This window comes from Mustela nigripes, chromosome 3, assembly GCF_022355385.1.
Source record: "Mustela nigripes isolate SB6536 chromosome 3, MUSNIG.SB6536, whole genome shotgun sequence".
NCBI lineage: Eukaryota > Metazoa > Chordata > Mammalia > Carnivora > Mustelidae > Mustela > Mustela nigripes.
Genome location: NC_081559.1, coordinates 39,911,469 through 39,926,348, shown reverse-complemented (window position 1 = coordinate 39,926,348; position 14,880 = coordinate 39,911,469). Strand labels below are relative to the sequence as shown.

At 60.0% G+C, this 14,880-nt stretch overlaps 2 protein-coding genes across 5 annotated transcripts in view; one reads left to right on the top strand and one right to left on the bottom strand.

Annotated features, from left to right (window-relative positions):
* The window catches only part of NGEF (neuronal guanine nucleotide exchange factor), a 100,331-nt gene extending 94,026 nt beyond the window's left edge, over nucleotides 1-6,305 (top strand). For all 3 annotated transcript variants that reach the window (XM_059393734.1, XM_059393735.1, XM_059393736.1), the window contains 6 exons: nucleotides 1,575-1,664; nucleotides 2,672-2,835; nucleotides 3,103-3,258; nucleotides 4,002-4,081; nucleotides 4,781-4,885; nucleotides 5,352-6,305. In XM_059393734.1, coding sequence (XP_059249717.1) covers nucleotides 1,575-1,664; nucleotides 2,672-2,835; nucleotides 3,103-3,258; nucleotides 4,002-4,081; nucleotides 4,781-4,885; nucleotides 5,352-5,542 — 786 coding nt within the window. In that variant the 3' untranslated portion in view covers nucleotides 5,543-6,305. The remainder of the gene's footprint in view (nucleotides 1-1,574; nucleotides 1,665-2,671; nucleotides 2,836-3,102; nucleotides 3,259-4,001; nucleotides 4,082-4,780; nucleotides 4,886-5,351) is intronic.
* A 32-nt stretch (nucleotides 6,306-6,337) lies between these two features.
* Nucleotides 6,338-14,880, bottom strand: part of SNORC (secondary ossification center associated regulator of chondrocyte maturation) — an 8,600-nt gene continuing 57 nt past the window's right edge. The window contains exons 1-4 of one of the 2 annotated variants that reach the window (XR_009403061.1): nucleotides 14,678-14,880; nucleotides 8,438-8,620; nucleotides 7,430-8,346; nucleotides 6,338-6,512 (exon numbers count right to left, since the gene is read on the bottom strand). The exon at nucleotides 14,678-14,880 is cut by the window's right edge and continues 57 nt beyond it. Coding sequence is in view for 1 of the 2 variants with exons in the window: in XM_059393733.1 (XP_059249716.1) it covers nucleotides 8,237-8,346; nucleotides 8,438-8,620; nucleotides 14,678-14,880 (496 nt within the window). In the remaining variant the exon portion in view is untranslated. Of the gene's footprint in view, nucleotides 8,347-8,437; nucleotides 8,621-14,677 lie in introns of both variants that reach the window. The other variant, XM_059393733.1, reaches the window with a different exon arrangement.

Below are 14,880 nucleotides of genomic sequence, written 5' to 3'. Positions count from 1 at the left end.
TTTAAAAAAAGAAAGGAAGGAAGGAGGGAGGGAGGGAGGGTGGGAAGGAAACATCCTTCAAGTCCCCAGAACAGATAGGTGTGGCCCCAGCTGAGCGCCCAGGCTGTAGCCGCGGTGACCTCTACTGCCCCCCAGAGGCCTTCTCTCTCCCAGGCCCCACGCTTGTCCTTGCTGGCTTCCAGCGTCTTCCCTCCTGTGCCACTCCCAAGGATCTGGCTCTCTTTGTGCCCTGACATAGCCCTGCCCCATCCTTTTCTCCGCACGCCTGGTCCTGTCCCCAGGCCACTCCCCTCCTGTCTACTGGGGGGACTCATGGGTCTTGGCAAGCCCTGGGCTTGCCGCCCAAGAGGGAAGACACCATGTGCATTCCTCACCCTTGGAGAAGCGGTTCCTCCTGGGAGTTGACCTCAGAGGAGGAGACTTGGGGGGGTGGGGGCGTGCTCAGCATATATACCATCCCTCCTGGCATGGGTGGCTGCCGGGCATCCTGTCCTCTGGCTGGCCCCTCCTCCTGTCCCTTACCAGTTGGCCACCTGTTAGGCTGGTCAGGGAGGGTGAATGACCCGGGAGACGGGGGACATCTTTCAGGGCCCTCCGCCTGTCTCCCCCGCCCCGATGGGGACTCACACACCTGTCAGGCGGGGGGTTCATCCCAGCCGCCATTGGGCCCCGGAGGGTGAGTCCTGTGACTGCACCCACGAGAGGCCTGTGTGCCAGGGGCCAGGCTCTCTGTTTCTTAAGTTCCTCTGCTGTCACCTCCCTTTTCTTTCTTATCCAACGAAAGCTATACTTGTCCTTCCCATAGTTTACCTTTTCCTTAAAGGTGGACTTTTAGGGGCGCTTGGCTGGCTCAGTCAGTAGAGCGTGAAATTCTTGATCTCAGGGTTGTGGGTTTGAGCCCCTGTTTGGGTGTAGAGACTATTTAAAAAATAAAATCCAGGGGCACGGGTGGCTCATTCGTTGGGGTGTCTGCCTTTGGCTTGGGTCATGATCCTGGGGTCCTGGGATTGAGCCCCACATTGGGCTCTCTGCTCTGCTGGAGGCCTGCTTCTCCCTTTCCCACTCCCTCTGCTATGTTCTCTCTCTCACTGTGTCTCTCTCTGTTGAATAAATAAATGAAAATTTTAAAAATGAAAAAATTTTAAAAAGTAAAATCCATAAAAAATAAATAAAATAAAAATAAAGGTGGATTTTTTTAAATTTATAAAAGTAACTAATGTTCAGTACCAAAAAAAAAAAAAAATGGAGCGGGTGCCCATACGTAGAAGGAGGGGGTAAAGATGGTCGGTTATCCCACCTCTGGCTGCTGCCGTGGGGCGCCGCCCTTGCAATACCTGCTCGTACAGCTGTAATCTTTGCTAAAGGGGCTTGTGGTTTCCAAGCTGGCTTTGCTCTCCATTTTAGTGCATATAAAATTATTGCAGTTCTTAATCATTAACGCCGTAACGAGGCTTGGACCAGCCAGTTTCAGCTGGAGGTGGTGTCTGCGTGCGTTCCGGCGCCTGAGAGGACAGAGTTGGTGGCCGGGAACAGCTGGCTGCCCCTGGCCTCACGTGTCCTCCTTCTTATGCCAGGTGGTGAAAGCGTGCAATGAGGGTGTCAGGAAAATGAGCCGCACGGAGCAGATGATCAGTATTCAGAAGAAGATGGAGTTTAAGATCAAGGTGAGCCTGTACCGGGCTACGTGTCCCCAGCCCAGCTGGGCTGGCCTGGGGCATCTGTCCCCAGTCGGGTTCAGTGACAGGCCACCCTTGCATCTCAGTGCAGTGGCACCTTTCGTGGATATCTCCCTTGGCACCCCCAGCTGCCCCTGCCTGCTACCCGTGACCGTGCCATCACACTGGCCTGTGCTTATCTTCTGAGAGACGCCATGCCAGTGCCCGGGAGCTGCCTGTTCTCGTTTCTTAGCTGTGAGACCTTGAGCAGTTACTTGACATGAAGCATGTCACAGGGACCATTCCAGGGATTCTTATACTCGGGAGCTGGGGTGAGGGGGACACTGAAAATCTGACTCCAGTTACCAACCTCCCCCGCCTCTCTGTCAGGCTTCAGGCATCAGTGAGCCCAAAGGGTGCCTGGGGACTGTTTTTGCTGACATGGGCACATGAGCACACCATGCCCACTGAGGGTCCCTGAGCTCTTCCTGTGTTTAGGAACTGAGCACCCTCTGAGGATGGAGACACAGCCTTCTGTGCTCCCCCCATGTCTCCACGTGCCGGGCCAACCAGTGGATGCTGGGAGCCTCCCCACAGCTGTGGCGCGGGGGCCTGCAGACCTGGCCTGCTTGTGCCGTGACATGCAGTTCTCTCTTCTTCCCTGTGAACCGGGCTCCCACTTTGATTCTGCAGGTGCCCACATGTACAAACACACACACATACACACACACTCGTAGACACAAGTGCACATAGATACACTTAGACACAAGCACATACAGAGCAGACAAATACACAGAGGCACACACGCTTGTGTACACAGGAGCGTGCACCTTCATGCACACACATACACACACACACTGTTCTTCCTGCATTTGCCCAGGACTGCTCCATCCCCCACCCTCCCTGTACAGCACCCTTGTGCTATTGCTTGGGTTAGCACTCCAGTGAGGCTGGGAGAGGCTGGGGGGCAGCTGGAGGGGCACAGCCATCCTGATGCCATGCCCCTGCCCGCCCAGTCGGTGCCCATCATCTCCCACTCCCGCTGGCTGCTGAAGCAGGGTGAGCTGCAGCAGATGTCGGGCCCCAAAACATCCCGAACCCTGCGGACCAAGAAACTCTTCCGGGAAATTTACCTCTTCCTCTTCAACGACCTGCTGGTGATCTGCCGGCAGATACCCGGGTGAGCCACAGGGCCCATGACCCCGGGGGGCCGTGGGTGGGGCGGCGACAGCTTCAGCTTGGGCCAACAGCAACAGATTACCCCCTCAGTCGCCATGGGAGGCGGCAGTCTGGGGAGAGGGGGACCAGTGTTCAGGTGGGGGGCTTCCAGAATGAGGTGAGGAGTGGTCAGAACAGTAGTGCCTGCAGGACCAGGGATGGAGGGTTCCCCGGGACCTTGGGGCCTCCTTGGGATCAACACACCCACCCTGTCACCCTGGGTCCCCAGAGACAAGTACCAAGTATTTGACTCAGCACCGCGGGGCCTCCTCCGCGTGGAAGAGCTGGAGGACCAGGGCCAGACGCTGGCCAACGTGTTCATCCTACGGCTGCTGGAGAACGCGGACGATCGGGAGGCCACCTACATGCTGAAAGCGACCTCTCAGTGAGTGCCCCGCGCCGCCAGCCCTGCCCCGGGACAGAGTTGGTGGCCGGGAACAGCTGGCTGCCCCTGGGGCCTCCGAGTCTTCTTCCAGGTGGAGCAAGCGAGACTCTGGGGCTCGGCATGTGCTTGGTGGCCCCCAGATTCCGTATGTCGGGCATGGTGTGTGTGTGTGTGTGTGTGTGTGTGTGTGTGCGTGTGCATGTGTCCCCTCTGGGTCTCGGGTTCTGGAAGGGCCTCTCTTTCCTGATGAGATGTAGAACCCTCGGGTCTCGCTGACCAGCACCCCATGTCACTGGGTGGTCCCAGGGCCATCTTCTCACCCCTCTGAGCAGCTGGACCACCTGCTCTGCAGCCCTAGGGCTCTGGGAGGGACAGCCAAGGTTAGGTGGAAACCGTTCTGTGAGCCCCGTGTGCTGCCCTGCACTTGTCCCCACGGGATGGAGCTCACGGGGCACGGCCCCCCATCTCGGCCCAGTTCCTACCACCCAGACCAACGGCAGCCATCCCTGGTTCCGTGTCTGAGAGCCTGTGGCATCAGGGATGTCTGGGGTGTCTGGGGGGAATTCTCCCTCACCTGCTGACCTTCACACGTGTCAGGGAGATCCTGTAGGGCTCCCCACACCTCTCCCCTGGATTCTGGGCACCCCCCAGCCGTCCTGCTGTGGCCTTGTGGGGGGCCTGGCATGGTGCCGGGTTGGGGGGCGTTGCTCCGTGGTTTCGGCATGTCCTCCTCCATGTCCCAGGAGTGAGATGAAGCGCTGGATGACCTCCCTGGCCCCCAACCGGAGAACCAAGTTTGTTTCCTTCACTTCCCGGCTACTGGGTAAGTGCCCTGAGGGAGGAGGAGGCCCCAGCAGGTAGGTGCAGGCAGCTGCTATCTGCGCTGCCAAGACGGCCGGGGCCAGTGCCTACGAGCCCGCTGTTCCAGACGCCAGCGTGGCTTCCACGGCCGGAGGTGCCTGTGCACCGACCCCAAGGGAGGACATCGGTGTAACCAACTTCACAGACATTCGGATGGTTGATAATGCGATAAGTCACTGGATCTTAGGTGACAGGTCCCACAAGGAAACCAAGAGGAATCTGGGCCCAGAAGGCAAACGCCAGTGTGATTTGGGGTTGCCGGCTCTCTGAAACTTTAGTGACGGCCCACCTGCCTGCCAGAGAAACTTCTAGCCCTGACTGCTCTCCAGGTCCCGACCCTCCCACAGCAGCTCCCAGCACCACATCCCAGGGCCGAGAAGCTCCTTCCAAAGTCCAGAATAAGCCCCCCTCCTGGCCTCTTCCTCCCTTTATCCGCAGACTGTGACAGCCCCTGGCCATTTTCACAGTGTTTTCTCTGGAGCCAAGTCCCCCTCTCACCCGGACAGACCCTCTTCAGTTGCTGGGGGAGTTTGCACTGCTCTGTTAGGCGTGCCTGCCCTGTTAACCGAGGAGGCGGGGGTGTCCAGGGTCTGCCGGGTACAGAGTGGGACAGGGGGGCATGGCGACAGGGATGAGCCACCTCCCTTCCTCCTGCCTTCAGACTGCCCCCAGGTGCAGTGCGTGCACCCGTATGTGGCCCAGCAGCCAGATGAACTGACACTGGAGCTGGCCGACATCCTGAACATCCTGGAGAAGACGGAAGACGGTGAGGCCTGGTACCCACGCACGCACCCCCTCCCCACCCCACTGGTGCCCCACACTCTGCACCAGTCCGAGGGAGGAGGGGATAGTCCGCGCCCCGTGTGTAGAAGGAGACGTCACAGGGCTGAGGCTCAGAGACAGGCTGCTTGACAAGGGTGATGGTGGTGGCCTTGGTGTCTCCTGGCTTCATGCTGAGCGGCAGACAGTTGCTGAGGGCTCAGGAATGGGATCCAGAATCAGTATATTTGAGACACACCGTGGCATCCCAGGACCACGTTCCCCTGGAGGGGGGTCAGGGCAGTGCTTTCCCGGCTTCTGGGGAGAAAATCCAATCCGAGGGTCTCCAGCGGCAGCTGTCGAGCCGGTGCTCTCAGGGCTCCCGAGTCTCCTTCGCTGCTGCTGCTCTGGCTGGGAAGGAGACTCAGCCCTCACCCCCACAACCTGACCCTCCCCGACTCGTCCCTGCACAGGGTGGATCTTTGGCGAGCGTCTGCACGACCAGGAGAGAGGCTGGTTCCCCAGCTCCATGACTGAGGAGATCTTGAATCCCAAGATCCGGTCCCAGAACCTCAAGGAATGTTTCCGAGTCCACAAGATGGACGACCCACAGCGCAGCCAGAATAAGGATCGCAGGAAGCTGGGCAGCCGAAACCGGCAATGACCCCTGGCCGGGTCACTAGCCTGGCGGGAGGACGCGGGCGGGCCAGAGCAGCGCCGGGCTGGCAAAGCCCAACGGACAGCGGAGGGGCTCCGGGGGCAGGCAGGCGCCTCATGCAGGAGCCCGCCCACCCCTCTCGCTGCCCCAGGCTGAGTGCTCGCCTGTCTCAGCCCCCTCGCTTGCAAACTGAAGAAAGGGTGCCACGTCTTTCCTCTGCTGCATTTATAAACAAGAAAGCGTATTTTAAACAGTATTCTGCTACCTCTCCCTCTTGTCTCCTGGAGGGGGTGGATGTGGACCGGCATGCTCCAGGGGCCTTCCCAGGCACTGGGAGAGGCCCCCAACCCCGGGGGGTCCCTGGCCGAGGGCAGACTGGAAGGACTGTCATGACCCCCTGCACACGTCCTTCTCGACCCTGGAAGCCATTAGAATCCACCAGGGGAGCAGACGGACCACCCTTGCCTGAGCTTGATGAGCAGCCCGTGGTCTCCAATCCAAAGGACTGAGAGACCAAATGCCTCTGTCCTCCCCTCCCCAAGCCTCTGCCAGCCTCTGGCTGCACGGCCAGGCCCCGCTTCACGGCAGGCCTACCAGAGCTTGGCTGAGGGCCCATGCAACCTCTGGCTCCCTGACAAGCTGATGTAACTTGTGTCTTCCGGCCCCTTCAGGAGCCCAGGTGTTGTGAGGAATGAATTGGTCACTGCATCCTGTATCGATTTTGGTTCCGAGAAAAGCAAATATCATTTCTGGCTGCATTAAAAGAAGCATCATGTATAAAATAATGGAGGTGACGTGCTGTTCTTTATTGCTCTGCTGCACACAGGAATGAGGTGTTCAGTTCTGGGCAGGGAAAGAAGAACTCCTTTCAAGGTCAATGGAGTAGCATGTCCTGAAGGAAGAGGTTGAGGTGGCTTCCAGGACAGGAAGAAGCAACCAGGGTCAGGACCTCAGGGTGGAAGATTTGGGCCTCGACCTGTGGAAGGATTTCAGAAACCGAAGATGCTATTTGAGGGAGTCAGGGGTGCCCTTCTGCTGCAGTGGAAGTGAGAATGCAGGTTTGGAAGAGCACAGGGCGGCTGAGGTACCCGTGGCTGGTGATCTCAAAGGGGATCTAACACCAGGCACGGGACTGGGGCTTCCTACCTGACCAGTCACTTCCCACCTTGGGCGCTTTGTCCCACTTTGGTGCTAGCAAGTTACCCAAAGGCTGCGGCTCCTCGCCCAGCCCACGTAACCCTCACAGGTGCTCCACCGCCATCCTTGATTCTGTCCTGGAGCGTGGAGGGCCTGGAATCTGACCCTGCCCAGCCCTGCATGCCTGGGACCACCCTCTTTCTGCCAGGACACTCCTTCCTTCACTCCAGAACAGGCCCTCCCATAGAAGCCCAGGATTTGGGTCAAGTGGGACTCGTAGCATCTTCCCACAGGCCACAACATGGCTCCTAGCATTCTTGAGACTGAGAGCCTGTGAGAATTGGATGGGTTTCTGGAACATGTATACATGTGCAACACTCTGGTTTAACAGTGAGGGGCTGATGTTCGTGGGGCCTCTGGGCTATGCGCCCAGGGGGATTACCCACACTTAAGGCCCCCAGCAGTGGGGGCAGGGGGAAAGGGGCCAGTTTTGAGCCCTATGCTGCTCTTGGGTGGGGGGAAGGAAAACCTGGGACAAAGGAGAGGGGGTGACCATTGGTCCTGGCCCTTGTCCAGCTTATCTTTTTGAGGCCAGTAAAGAGCACGCTGATTTGGATCATCTGCTTTAACTAGGGCTTTGGTGACCAGAGGTTACGTGGAATGAAGTAATGTAAACAGCTTCATGAGAACTGGTCGGTTTTAGAACAGTGTTTCACAAATGAAAACTTCGCCCGTGTGTTTTGGGCGAGCGCTCACCTGGAGTATCCAGGAGGAAAAAACTGGTCTTAGCGGGAGCAGGAGTGGTTTGGAGCTCAGGGAAGCGGAGGAGGCCGAAAGCCTTCCTAGAAACAGTGAAAGTAGAGGAGGAACAGCTTCCCTCCACCAACACCTACACCTCAGCCCCAGTATCAAACCATCACAGAGTGTGCAGACGGTCCCTCCTTCAAGCCTCCGTTCTTCTTTTTTTCCAGTTCAGGCCTCTTTCCTGCCAAGCCCTGGGCAGCTCAGCCACTATTTTAAATCCCTTCTCTCAATCACAAAAGCCAGGCTTCCCGGGAAGTGTGCAAAACCAAGGATGTGACCAAGAAAGGAGAGCCAGGGCCAGACTGGGAGTTGGAGGGAGGCTGCCTGGGACTGTGGTCGGGTTGCTCCTGGGGCTCCCAGGGGTGGAGGGGTTCCCGGGGGCGCCAGAGGGACAGGTCTGGCGCTCAGAGCCGCAGATGGCCTGATGACCAGGTCAGAAAACGCCCCCACCCTCCGAACAACGCAGGCTCCGCTTGGGATCCCTGTCCTGCCCGCCCGCCCCGAGCTCCCCGCGGCGCGTCAGTCTGTGCCCCAGCGCCGGCGGCGGGCCCTGAGCACTTCGGGGACAGGAGCGGGGCCGGGGCGGCGGGAGCCAGGGGCGCGGGCAGCCGAGCGGGGTCCCCGCACGCACGTGTTGCGGGTTGTCACCCGCCCCGCTCGCCCCCACACGCACGCGCGGACACACTCGAGACACGGGGGCGCCACCGGGGTTGCAGCCGAGTCGCGCCGTGCGGCGGGGGCGCGGCCCCTTTATTCGCTTCAGGAGGCGGAAAACTTTCTCAGCGCGACGACGACGAGCGCCAGCACCACGCAGGTGGCCAGCAGGGCGGCGATGACGATGGCGGCGATGGCGCCGGGCCCCAGCGAGCCTGCGGAGGACGGAGGGCGGGTCAGCCCCCGCCGCCCGCCGCCCGCGCCCGCCCCGCGCCCCCCCTCCCCCGCCCGGGCGGCCGCGCCTACCGCTGCCCGGGTCCAGCGGCTCCCGCGCCGTGCTGTCCTCGGGGCCCGGCGCGGCGGTGGGGGCCAGGGGCCCGGTGGCCGCGGGCTCCCGGGCGGGGCTGGTGCTCTCCACGGGGCCCTCTCCCGACGGCAGCTCGGCGGGCTCGTTCCACAGGGTGGGCGCAGGCTCCTGCGGACCCTCGGCTGCAAGGCCAAGGACAGGCGCTGGGGAGCAGGCAGCAGGACGACAGGGACGAGGCCCCCGCGGGGAACAGACTGCGGAGGTGGCGCTGTGCGCGGGACTCTGGGGTCAGCGCTGCACCAACCGTTCCGTTTCACCGGGGCTCCAGGACCTCTGCTGGGGCCAGGCTGCTTCTGAACCCAGTGAAGACAGACTGATGGGGGCTCGGGGAGAAGTAAGGGAGAGGGGGAGGGGCCCAATTGGTTCTCCTAATAAACAGCGGTGAGCACCGGCCCAGAGCTGGCAGCCCAGCTTCGGGAAGGCCTGAGCAGGTCACTCACCCCTCCCAGCACAGCCCAGGCGGACCCTCATCTGAGCTGCTGGGCTCTGTAGGCCTGGGTGAGATGACTGACCCTTGAGAGAGGCCCCGGCAAGGCAGGGCAGGGCAGCCTTCACCCTGGAGAAGAGGCCAGGAAGGTGAGGCAACTCTCCCTTCAGGGAACGGGGTCCCTGCCTACCCAGAGCCCTATGAGGGGGCTGCTGCAGGAGGTGGGGAGGAGAGGCAAACCCCTCCTTTGCTTCCCCTCCTTTGCCCTGGCCTGGGCAGAGCCACACAACCCACATGACATGGGGTCTAGTGCTCACACGTACCCCATGTTTGAAGGCTTAAACCCCAAGGGGACTCTGTATCCTAAGAAACTGATGCCAGCATATTGTTGTCTCCAGACAGGACAGGGCCAGAGGGACGGCCAGAGGTGTGTAAGGGAAGTGTAAGGGAAGCCCCAAGAAAGGGACGAGCCCCCCCGACCCCCACAGGCTGGGGCTCAATCAGCCCATCAGTCCCGGTGCATCTTTTGTGCAGAGGCCTCTCTCTGCTCATGGGTTGGGAGTTGGCAAGGTTTGGAGTACCCAGGGGCCTCAGGGAACGGGACAGGCTGACACTGAGAGGCCCGTGTGAAAACTCCAGCCCCATATCCCCACCTCCACCATATCGGCCCATGCCAGTTTCACTCCCCTCCCCACCAAGGATCCTGGTCTGAGGGGCCCCACAGCACTACGCCAACCCCAGACCCACCCATCCTTCCCAGAGAGAAGGCCCCAGCCCCCTAGTTAAAGTTCAAGACCAGAATGACAAACAGTCTTCAGGCTCCCACCACCCTCTAGTCCTGGCCATTGGCTTTAGCAGGGTCAGAGCTCCCCAGTGCCTAATCTGAATTGTGATCCGAGGATGCTCAGCCCCCACGCAGTCCCCAGAAAGGGCTCCGCAGGCATCAGGACACCATCTCGTTGACTCCAGCTGCTAGGAACTCTCTTTGAGAAAACCAAGGCTTAGGGGGGTCCGGGGAGGAGCGCTGCTGGGACTCAGAAGCCCCCAGATGATGAAGTAGCAGGATACACTCCCCCAGAAACCACCAGGGAAGTTGTGTCATTCCTGAAGCCCCAGCCAGCTTGCCTGAAGGTCCCTGGGGCACCTTTCTCTCGGAAGGCTTCACCGCGCCCCCCCCGCCAGCTCCCTCTGGCACAGACAAGCCCGAGCCAAGCTGCTTGAAAACTCACCAGCTTCCAGAGAGGGGCTGTGCTGGGAGGACACAAAGGGACTTTGGGGTCTCTCCTGCTAACAGTGCCCACCTGGGGCAAATCACGAGGAAACATCAGCGAAACCCAAATTCAGGGTCAGTCTTAAAATAACTGCTTTCAAAAACATCCAGGTCAAGAAAGACAAAGGAAGGCTGAGGGACTGTTCCAGATTAGAGACCCAGGAGGTTGAATGCAGCATGTACTCCTGCCTGGGGAGGGGGACGTTACGGGGTTTAGTAAGGAAGTAGGAATTTGCAGCTTGGATAACAGTATCATATCAATGCCCAGGTCCTCACTGAGAAAACTGACTGGTGATGTAAAGATCCTCATTCTTAGAAGCATTGAGGGGACAGAAGGCATGATGTCCACAGCTTACTCTTCAGTGGTCAGCGTTCAGATAGCTCAAGTGGGTAGGCAGAGACAGGAAGAAGAGCAAATGTGGCGAAGGCGATTCTAAGAGTCTGCTGGTGTTCCCTAAGATTGTTCTTGCCACTTGGAGGTAAACTCAAAATCTCTTCCCAATCCAGCTGTACAGGACTCCCCAGGCCCTGCTGCTGCAGCCTTTCCCAGGCCTAGGCTGGATCAGTTCTGAGGCTCAGCTTACAGGAGGAACCTCTGTCCTAGTCCTCAAGGGTTCCCCAAGCCGGCATCCCGTTTCAGAAAACAGCCCTGCCAAGGAGATCTCCCAGGGGCAAAAGGCCCCTGACACACGGTGTGGGGGAAGCTTCCTGCTCGCAGGGCCTGAGGCCGAACCCAAATGCCGGTGTCTGGGTCCTCCCTGGCCCCCCACCAACTGCGAAGACCACCCTGTGAGGAGGGGGGCGATCACCCTGCCAGGTCTCCGTCATCACTGCCTGGGGGAGCAGGGGTCTGCAAGCCTCATAGCTGCTATGGAAGGTGCCAGGCCCTGGGCATGCTCGCCTCAGGCTCCCAGGGGCTAGGCCAGAGAAAGAGTCCGAGTATGTCCGTGGCTGGGCCCTGAGGTCTGACAGACTGCCTGTCTTCCCAGTTAAGTGGACACACCACTGGCCCCCATGGCAGAGAGGCCTCCACAGGGCTGCAGGGTACCAGACCCAGCAACCTGGGCAGCCACAGGGGAATCAGTGGCCTGGAGCTAGCAGCGCCCAGGTAAGCCTCTACCTCTGCCCTTTGACCCACCACCCCCCACCCCCGGCCCCGGAGCCAGCTCTGGGGAAGAGGGGGCCTCCCTCTGAGCAGGGCAGTTGGGGGCGCACCCAGGTCTTCTCCCCTTCCACCCCCCAAAGAGCCAGCCTTACTTGGCTGCTCCCCACAGAAGCCTGGATCTTCCCTACCAGACACACTGGCTCGGGCTGCCTCATCCCTGATCCTACCCCCGCAACACTCACCCAGGCCCTAAAGCTTGAAGGGCTGAAACCACAGGCCTCCAGATCAAAAAGGCTGGGGCCCAAGCCTGGCTCTGTCGTGCTGTCACCCACCCTGGGACCCCAGCAGACTGACTTCACTCCCCCCTCCCCGACGGCACTTCCCACCCTATGAAATGGGAGTTGGATCGCATCTCTCTGAGCTCACACAAGTAGCTAACCATGCCATCCTGCTGTCCTGAGCTGCTGCCTTGGCCCCAGGGCCGCCCCGGCCGGACTCGGGCCGGTTGGGTCTGTGTGTTCTGCATTTGTTGTCACTGACCATCATGGGAGACCCCAGAGGCTCATCTTGGGGCCCCCAAGAAGCCGGGGCCCCAAAGGCCGGCCAGCTCCCTGTAGCTTCTGCAGCCCAGAACTGCAGCCTGGAGTCAGCCGCCCCCCCTTCCAGCAAAGGAGGCACAGGGGCCAGGAGGAGGCTCATCCTCATCTACATGTTTCTGTATTTTCTCAATTCGCTGCAATAAAGGGGGAAAACAGAGTTTAAAGGCAAGAATCCGCCTTTTCCCCAAATCCATCTTGGGGACCCCTAAGTGGAAGCTGTTGTCAGGGGGCTTGCCAGCAGGAGGGCCCATCCAAAGAGGCGTGGAGAAGAGGCGTGGAGATGAGGGAGAGAAAGCCAGGCAGAGGGACCGGCGCTAGCAACGTCACGGAGGACGGAGCCGACGGCCATGGAAGCTGAGCTGTGAGCCCCAAGGGGGAAGTTAGGTGAGGACCGAGAGGCAGGTAGAACTGAGGGGGGCTGTGATAGACCTAAACGCCAAGGACCAGAGTTAGCAACGTCCTGCGACTCTAACCAAGGGAACCCAGAGAAGTAGGGGACCTCGTGACACTGCCACAGGCCCGGGCATGGTGGGCTCTCCCCCAGCCCCACCGCCTCCAGCCGCCCTGCCTTTCAGTAAATAGGTTTGTTTAACACTCGCTCTGACCGCAGGGCCCCGAGGCCAGGCACCCGTGCTCACAGACAGCCTTTGTGCCCGCCATGAAGGGCCTTTTCATCCCTTCCCTGGCCTCCTGCCTGCTCAGCCTGGCCTGCTCCCCCTACTCCGGTAGCTGTACGGGCAGTCACCAGGGAGGGCAGCAGGCTGGGTCCGGACCTCAGCCACAGGGCCACTCCTTCCCTGCCCGCCTGTACGGGACCCCTGCCCACCGAGCAAAGGCAGGGGCCTGCTAGGCCTTGTACACACCTGCTCGGAGCTTCCAGCCCAGAGTGGGGTGGCTGAGAGCCTCCCAAACATCCTCCCTCCCAGACCGGCAGGAAGAACGACAGCCAAACCCCAAAGACTGCGGGGTGGAGTGGGCCCGCCTGTTCCTGGTAGGACACGTGGAGGGAGGTGAGGCCAGGTGAGGTCCTAGAGATGCCAAACACGTCCCCAAACATTCCTGTGGCAGCAGACAAAGCCCGCCCACCCAGGCTGTGTATCCAGGGCCTCCAGCCAGCATCCTGGGCTGGAAGAGCTGGGCTACTCAGGGAACAAGAAACTGGACAGGAGCTCCCCTGGTGGCCCCAGAACCTGGGCAGGCCGGCGCCAACACCTTCGCCTCAACCCAGTTTGACCACCAGGCAGGGGTGGAGTGGGGTGTAGGGTGGGGTGTGGGGAGATCTGCAAGGACCGCCGTCCTAAGATCTAGTCCATGGAAGATGCCACCTGATACTCAGGCCACTTTCCCAGTTCCCGGGGTGTCACACCGGGCCCCTGTCTTGCCCAGCCAGCACATCTCCCACATAAAGGGAGGCTGGCACTTTCCCAGCCTATTCGAAGAGGCGGTTCTGCCCCAAGACCACCCTGCACCCAGAAAGGGGGCTGGGGACATTGATTCACATTCCCCAACACTTCCTGAGTGTTCCAGGGTGCCAGGCCCATCCTGAAAGCTCGTGTGTCTAGACTGGGCAGGCCTACCGTCCCCTGCACGGGAGGCAGAATTGCTGCCTGCAGTTACACCCATGCTACAGATGAGGAGAGGTACCGAGAGGCCGAGGAACGGTTGGTAGACAGAGCCAGAAGCAAAGCCGGGCTTCTTCCTAGGGCATCTAGAGGCCTGTGCGCCCACAGGTGCCTCACCATCATTTCTTCCTGGTGTGTGTGTCTGAGTGTGTGGCTGTCCCCCCCACAGGCCTCTCACCCCCCAGAAATTCTCCCCAGGGCCATGCTTACTTAGGTGGCTGGCAGCCAGGTGCCACCCCTGTAGATGCACAGACATTCCCCCCAAAGCCCATGCCACAGAGAAGGTCTCCAGGGCTCTCCCCACCCACTCCTTTCTCCAGCTCCAGGACCCCCCCCCAACACACACATACACACAGGAGCCTGAAATATTTCTCCTTTGGCCCACCTCACGGTCAAGAGAGACTGCTTTCTTCCGAAGAAAGACCATCCAGGACCTGTCTGTGCTTTTTCTCTCTCAGGCTTTGAAGTTGGCCTGGGCCAGCCCCTCCCAGCAGAGGGCTCTAGAGCCATGCCCAGGACTGGGGCTGAGGTCTGGGGAGCCAGCACCCTGAGTCTACTGGGACCTTCCTTCTCACCGCACCCCAGACCCGGCCATTTTGACCTTAGTACTGAGCCTAAGTCCAGTGTCCTCAGCATAGTTTTGCTAAGGAGTCTCAGGCTCTGTGTTCTCTCTGAAAATTTCCCTGGGCTGGGAATAGTACTTGGGTCTTCACTCTAGAAGGATGTTTCAGAAAGCCAGCAGAAGAATGGTTTGCAGGGTTGAAAAGTGAACCAGCAGGGTTCTGGGGTTTTCTGCCTAGGAGCCAGGGTCTCTAGTCCCTCAGCTGCTTGTCCTGTGCCTGGTGCCCTGTCCTGACTCCTAGATCTGGAAGCCTTCAGATTTCAGCATGTTGGGGTAATCCCCATGTCCCCCAATCTGCTGAAGTCCCTGGTCTTGCTCCCTAAATCACCCCCCTGCTTCAGGGGCCATCGTGTCCATGGCTAGCATTTCCCAGGACATTGACTCCTGGCAACCGATCTCACAGAAGCCTTCTGCAGAATCACCCCAAACGGTGGCCTGTCTCTTGGGAAGCCCAGTGGGCAACGGAGAATCCGGCCCACGGTGCTTCTTGGCCCTGGGTGGCTGGTGGCAGCAGAGTCAAGGGAGCACCCTTACCTGTGAGCACTGCTGGGGCCAGGACCCCGGAGAGCAGCAGCAGCGCCATGCGCAGGACCAGACAGAATGCCATCCTGGCCTGTGAGGGAGCGCGGCCGGAGAGCGGGACACACCGAGGACTGAGCTCCTTAACTTCACAGCGGCGGGAAGGAGGTATCAAAGGGCTGGGAAGGGTTTTCATCAATGCAAACTCTGTCCTCCTG